At 41.2% G+C, this 7,182-nt stretch overlaps 1 protein-coding gene across 7 annotated transcripts in view; it reads left to right on the plus strand.

The window, feature by feature from the left end:
• DGKI (diacylglycerol kinase iota) overlaps window positions 1–6,608 on the plus strand; it is a 214,940-nt gene extending 208,332 nt beyond the window's left edge. For 6 of the 7 annotated variants that reach the window (XM_065839772.2, XM_065839756.2, XM_071798478.1 and 3 more), the window contains 3 exons: window positions 968–1,004; window positions 2,882–2,981; window positions 4,364–6,608. In XM_065839772.2, coding sequence (XP_065695844.1) covers window positions 968–1,004; window positions 2,882–2,981; window positions 4,364–4,480 — 254 coding nt within the window. In that variant the 3' untranslated portion in view covers window positions 4,481–6,608. The other variant, XM_071798483.1, reaches the window with a different exon arrangement.
• The last annotated feature ends 574 nt before the right edge of the window (window positions 6,609–7,182 follow it).

The following is a 7,182-nucleotide window of genomic DNA, read 5'->3' on the forward strand; positions in this document are numbered from 1 at the left end:
AGTGAAAGGAGTGTAGAGAGGTTGTGTGTAGGCCTTTGTAAGCAAGCAGTGTGAAATTCCTCAGTTGCAGGTGAGATTTGTGGTAAGCTCTTGAGAACTCTTGAATTTCAAAGTCAAAGTGTGCTGAAGAGAAATATTCATGCACAGGAAGGAAAATTCCTGTAAAGCTTCACTGTTCCCCTTGCTTACTGCCCCATACCATCTGGCACTATGCTCCAGAGTGGTAGAGAGAAGAAGAATAAGCCACACTGCAAAGGGAAAAGTTTTTCTCATTTCAAATGCTATCCAGATCTTAGCCTGTAATTCAGTGATGGAATTTGCTGCTATAAACATCTGCCTGTAGTGAATATCAAGGACAAAAGAACATTAGCATAAATGCATTATTTTTTTCCCACTTAACAAAAATCTTTTCTGTTTTTCTTAATCTTACTTTCCTGATCATTGCTAACCAGTAGAGTACAGGATTTGCATATCAATATAAAGACCGCTGGGAATATTCCACCCTGATCTACATTCTGTATAATGCTATTAAATGGAGTAGCACAGGGATGTCATTCAGGATGGAATTTGGCTAATTTCAACTTCCTAATGACATTTTCCCTCTAGTACTAACAATAGATTTTAACGTGCAATATATCAGGATTTTCAATGCACTGTACTTCCATGAACCACTTAATTGAGCAAGGTGAAGAGTGAGAAAATAAACTCCATGAATATTTATTCCCAGTATAATTTAGAGGCAGCTGCTCCCTGATGCTGACACTCCAGCAGTGACTGTGCATTCAGAACTTTGCTAGCGCAAGAGCTCAAACAAACAAATATTACCTGGAAATTTGGCGTATTTGTGCAAATTGAGCTTTAAGTCGACTTCTTTTACATATTTGTACCAAGAATCTTCTCTTGGTAGTTGTACACCTTTAGTCATGCAGACAAATGCTATATGACATACCTTGACTGTCTTTTGCAGGTCCATCTGAATTACTGGATATGACAGACAGTGAAACGTAAGTATGATTTATTCTACCATTCACATTATGAGCATTACCCTAGCAGACCTCTCTTATTTTTCTAGTGCAAACTTTCAAATAAAAGAGCCTCTAAAATGGCACATGTCTTCAAGGTCAAAAAGTAAACAAAAATCCTCCAAAACCCGAACACCAGCCACCTCAGATGTGGCTTTTTGGACTAAAACAAATGTTTCTTGAACTTTAAAAAGCACTTTCTCTCTATTACTGCCCATGCAGCTTTAACCTTTCTAGAGGAATACAAGTCCTGTATTGTGCTATGATGTTTCCAGAATCCAGTTATTGAGGAAACAACCTGAAGAGTAAATTCCAGAAATTAGGAAATTACTTTTCTTACTCTACACCTTTTCTTCAGTCACTTCTTGGTTCTGTTAGTGTGCTTTGCCTTATCTGTCCCAAGTGGCCACAACCTGTGCAGTTGAAGATTTATCTGAAGTAGCTAAAACCATGATCACCTCTGTTTTTACATAAAAGAGACTTTACTTTCCAATTACCAATTGCTCTGTGTCTTGTTATATAATCAAGATGTCACAAGGAGTACATAACGGAAGTACAAGTAATCCTGAGAAGTATATGAAATACATGGGAAGTAAAAGCAGCCTTTCTCTTGGGGGTTAAACTTACCATTCCTCATCCAATAGTGCCCTCCTCTGCTAACGAAGAACACAAAAAAGGTTCTGCATAAAGTGCATGTGTGCAGTGTGGAGGTGATGGAATCTGGATGGACTGCACATTTCTCTTCATCCAGGAGCATAGCACAGCCACATAAATAAAGTGTAAGTGAACACAGCTATGAGGGCTTCCCTTTACAAAGGTCCTTCTACCACTAACTCTTAAAAGAGAAGGTTCAAGCCCTAACTTATAGCATGAATTTCTCTTTTGATCCTCGGGGGGAAATCAGATAGTGTCCCATTCTGAATTTAGTTCTCATGCAGCAGAGTCAGATTAGTTACAAGAGTGCCTATTAATAATTTCAACCTGCCCTGCCGTGGACTGAGGTTGAAATTCCTTTACGCATTCTCACTTTCTGGGTAGGTAGGTGCAAGGTTAGTCCTATTACGTCTTTCTTGTCATTATTTTGGAAGTTATGTAATGGTCTCATTTGTTGGACACTAGTATTAAGGATACCTTTTCAACCCACTCAAAGCATACTTTCCTCCTCTTATTAGATTAATCTAGATAGATTTCTTTAACCTCGTTACTCCAGTTCGTCTCAGAATCCTGTTACACGTAGACCCACTCTGAGTGAAGAGCTTTGCAATAAATCTGTTCCCACTACACAGCCTTCTCTTTTGAAAAGCATGTGTTCAGGTTTCCCCAGTAGCTAACCAGACCAGCAGTGTAAAAAAAAAACACAGCCCTTGCTCTCATATGTACAAGAGAGCAGGGTGGTGGAACTAGGGCAGCAAGTGCACCAGTCATGGCTTTAATGGGTAGGATTTTTCTATGGTGCATCCCAGAATGAAGTTGAGGAAAGAAATAAAGGAAAAAAACAAACACTATTTCTCCTTTGCTTGCTATGAAATAAAAAGGTGGATAGTTTGATTTTTCCAGCAGTCAGCAGAACTGATGGTTGGATGGGAATGTGGTGATCGGTCCTTTGAATACATAAAACCTGTGCACGTTTCTTTCCCACCCCTCAGAAGTTCTTCGTCTGCTATTTGTGCATTGCAGGCTTTCCTACCGAGTCAAAGGATGTAGATGCTAAGGGAGAGAGTGCACAAGTCTGCCTCTGCCAGCAAGTGGGAACCTCACAGAAATACAGCATCCTTCTCTGTCTGTCCTCTGCACCTCATACTTCATAAATGTACATTGGTGTGATGTGTCTCACTGCTGGTTTCTGTACTTTGGTCTAGGGGTGAGACAGCATTACATAAGGCAGCCTGCCAGCGCCATCGAGCCATCTGCCAGCTCCTGGTGGATGCGGGAGCCTCTCTGAGAAAGACAGACTCCAAGGTAACCCAGCCCTGTCAACCAGTTATAAAATACTGTAGCCAAGTGAGACTGAGCAGCATCCGTCCCTGCTGTGTGTATGATTGAGGCTTCCTCGTGTGTGCCAAGAGCCATTTTTATTTAGAAAACTGTATTGATTTAAACAAGTACAAGACACTTCAGTCCTCAATGTGGGTCATCTTCATCATAGTAAGAGCCTGGCCTCAAACTGTTCAGTGCATTGGATGTGAATGAGGTACCTCCATGGCACAGCAGCATCCTTCTCCTGTGTGGTCAAAAGAGAGGCCTTTGGGCAAGGACCACCTAGGGGAGCCTTGGTTTGTGATTGTATAGCATCTATGAGGCTTCATTATTGTGTCTGACTTGCTTTGTGAGGAGGGCTAACCATTTTCTTTTGCCCTCACCCCTGTGCTCACTGATGTGACACCACAACCCTCTCTCAGTGTGCACTTGGCTGAGAAAGATGTCTGGGCAAAATTAAACCCTAGGAATATTCTGTCAACACAACAATCTGATCATTTGGGAACATGGCCTAGAAATTGCCCCTCTGGCATTTCTGAACATAAACACCCTGTGGTCAGCAGCTGAGATCTCTGAGTTCCAGAATCAGAAGCACCTTTGCTGCAGCAAGACAATTAAAACCGATTCCTACCATGTTATGCTGTATGGAGTAGCCTGTAAGAGGGAGAGAGATCATCTCTTTTTCAGATAAGAGTACTGTACACTGCAAAAGATAATTTCTGCAACAGCTGAAACCCAGACAAGTGGCTTCTGCCTTGTTTATCTTCATCTGCAGAGAAATCCAAGGAGCTGGAGTGTTTTTCTGTAGATACAATAACATTCCAATATTTTTCCATAGTTTAGGATCAAGACTTGTGCACCAATTTAATAGTGCTCATAAGGTAGATCAGATAACAGAGTAGCAAACTGATACACTGAAAAATGATTTATACTTGAGATAGAATGAGACATGTTGAACTCCTCTCAATGCCAGGCATCTCTCTCTGCACATCCTAAGCAAAGTGTGTAGTCTGTGAAGTGCACTTTTCAAGTGTTAGCTAGAGTACTGTGCATCACATTCATTCACATAGGGACTGCAGTCCTAGAATGAAAAATCAGTTCCTTTCAGCATGTGAGCACTTCTGTGTCATGTGTCAAATAGCATGTCCTTGCAGATCTGCATGATTTGTCCTAAACCACACAAGGAATTTGAAAATCTTTAAACTCTGATAGAAACACTTGACTTTACTTATTTGTTGTACAAACTGGTGTTAATTCTCCAGACTAGCTTCTGTCCTTCTTGTAGTGATTTCTCTGTGTTGTGTTTTCATCTGTTCTTCTAAATATGTAGCACAAGACTTTCTCTTCGTATTTCTTTATTATAGGGTAAAACCCCTCGTGACAGGGCTCAGCAAGCTGGTGATCCAGATCTAGCTGCCTACCTGGACAGTCGACAAAACTACCAAATGGTTTCCCATGAGGATCTGGAGACAGCAGTTTGATGTCTGAAAATATCAAAGAGGACCCTTGGAAATCACAAGGCTTCACCTGAGGCACTCGGGCATCATGTGAGGAAGAAGCTGATGGAATCAACATGTCACTCGCTGACGTGGAAAATACCTGAGGACATGCCATCAGTTTCTAAGGGCTACTGAGTCTTGCCACGGAACGGTTAGGTTCCATGAGTTAGCCCATGATGGAGGAGGCGGGACACTCAAAGGTCTGTGGAATCCATGGGCCACGGAAATTTACCTTTATTGCTTCCAGCAAGTAGCATGAACTTCTCCCATGTTCATCTGCACAATTTATTTAAAAAAAAAAAAAAAAAAAAAAAAAAAAGGAAAAGGTGTGTGGAGGAACCAAACTAACTGAGATATTAAAACATCTAACTAGGCCCTCCTCCATCCCTACGGTTTCCTTCATTCCTTTTATTCTCCCATTACCCTCACTTTTCATCAGTTTAATAGTACCTGTTATCTCTGTGTTAAATCTTCACAAATGGTCAGGCAGAAGCAAAAAATCCGAGGAGCTCTGGATGCCCTTATGAAAACCCCAATGTTTTTACCAGCTGCATTCCCTCCCTTGCCATCCTCTGGGAAGCTGTGTCCTCAGTGTTCAATCACTGAGGAGTTTTCTCACAACAAAACCTAACCTCCTTATTGTTGCTGAGTATATAGTTATGGTATCTTCATGAGACATTAATTTGCATGGAAAGGAGTTATATGGGATATTGTATGGCAGAGCAGAAAGTTATCAGTAAGGTTTCCCATGCCACCACTGCGCGTATAATGTCCAACGCAATTCTGCTCAGGTTTCAGGCCTGCCTAAAAGTTGATAGCTATTTTTTCACTTTTGAAAAGATGGATTTTACACTGGGCAGAGGTCTGTGCATGGTGCAGGGCGTTCTGATGGACTTACTTATGGACCCAGTCGCATTTGTGTAATGGCCAGGGGTAGGAAGGAGATCAGCCTAGGTTTGCTGCCGTCAACAAACAAATGAGCACCACCTGGTCCCATTTGTAAAAGGAAAACCTTCTTTGGCTGAACCTGTAAGCTATCTGATTCCTCAAGAGAAGAAAGTTTCAGAGAGGCTATCCCACTGGAGAAGGACAAGCAGCAGCTCTTTGCCTCATTACCCACTATAGGCTTGGAAATGTAAAGTTGCTTAGCTGCTCTAAAGGCCAGCTGTGTCTTCTGTACTCGTCTGTTCTCTGTCTTACCTCAGAGACTGTAATCACACTGTAATCACAAAAGACGGGAAAGAAAACATGCATACACAAAATATGCACTTTCATTTTTTTCCCATCCCTGGAAACATTTAAGACCAGGTTGGATGGGGCTCTGAGCAACCTGATCTAGTTGAAGTTGTACCTGCTCATGGCAGGGAGGTTGGACTAGATGACCCTTGAAAGTCTCTTCCAACCCAAACTAGTCTATGGTTCAATAACTATAGATAACTCAACTGCCAGAAACAGCAGAGCTTCCACTTCCACTTTGTCTGACCAGTTCCCTGAAGACACTCGCAGCCCACTTTTGACATAATTCTTGCAATAGATTATTGAATTTTGCTTTGTTGTTTGTTTTCCAAGACCTACCAGTGTTTGTTTTCATGCACCTTGCTAGGTGTAGGTCTCTGGTAGATGGTGATCATCAAGATTACATACAGTTTGAAAACCATGAAAATAACTCAGGTCATTAATCAGATAAGTTTTACTTCCTCGGTAGACATTGTGGAAATTAAATGAATGCAATCTTTTTTTTTCTTTTATTTTCAAAAAAAAAAAAACAAAAACAAAACAAGAGTGATTGTTGTGGTAGAGAGGGAGGAGCTGATTTTTTTTTTAATTATTGTTATTTTTTTCTCTTTTTGAAAGTTCATTTGATATGAGCAAAATACTTCAGTATTTCTTCCTCTGGAAGGAAACTATGTATATTTGTAATCTATAGATCAATGGTGACATGAAATGTATTTTGTGTTATTTTCTGTCTTTACCTTTCTTGTTTAAAAAATAAAATGTGAAAGCCAAATTCCTTCCCTTGATAATCATCCAGGGGCTTGTGGCAAAGGTCAGTACATGTATATATTAGAACGGAATTTGGCAACTGTTAAAATAAAAAATCAGAGTGTAATTTTGGTATATGTGAAATTTCTACAAGGAAGATCCTAATGCTGTGGTTTCATGGTAGGCCTTGCATAATTTTCCAGCTGTGAGGAAAGATGTTACTGTAATACTTCTATATATTTGACAAAAATAAGAACTATATTATTATCAGTTTTACCTTTTTGCATTGTTTTACTCCTGTGAGGAATGGAGGAAGCTTCAATGACACCAGGGGTTTGGTTCTATCCTATGCTGAGGCCAGACTGGTGCCTGAGCAGAGGATTGTCAGCTCATTGCAGCTCCCTGGTCATTTATTCCCATGAAGCAGGTGGAGCAGTGAAGGCTTTCTGTAATCACAGATAGCTTCCAGAGGCCACAGGTGAATTACAAAGGAGCTGGGTCTGGTCCTTCTCAGTCCCCAGTGATGTTCTCCTCAGTGAAACGTCCATTGTGCCTGGGGCGACTGTAGCAGGGGCTGGCTCTGGGCGAGCTTGGCAGGACAGACAGATTCCCTGAGTTCCTTTGTGCCATTCGGATTGCTCAAAGGAGCATAGAGCACATGAGACAGTCTGGCTTGCCTTTTTCGCCAGCAGCTGCAGGAC

This window comes from Patagioenas fasciata, chromosome 1, assembly GCF_037038585.1.
Source record: "Patagioenas fasciata isolate bPatFas1 chromosome 1, bPatFas1.hap1, whole genome shotgun sequence".
In the NCBI taxonomy this organism is placed as follows: Eukaryota; Metazoa; Chordata; class Aves; order Columbiformes; family Columbidae; genus Patagioenas; species Patagioenas fasciata.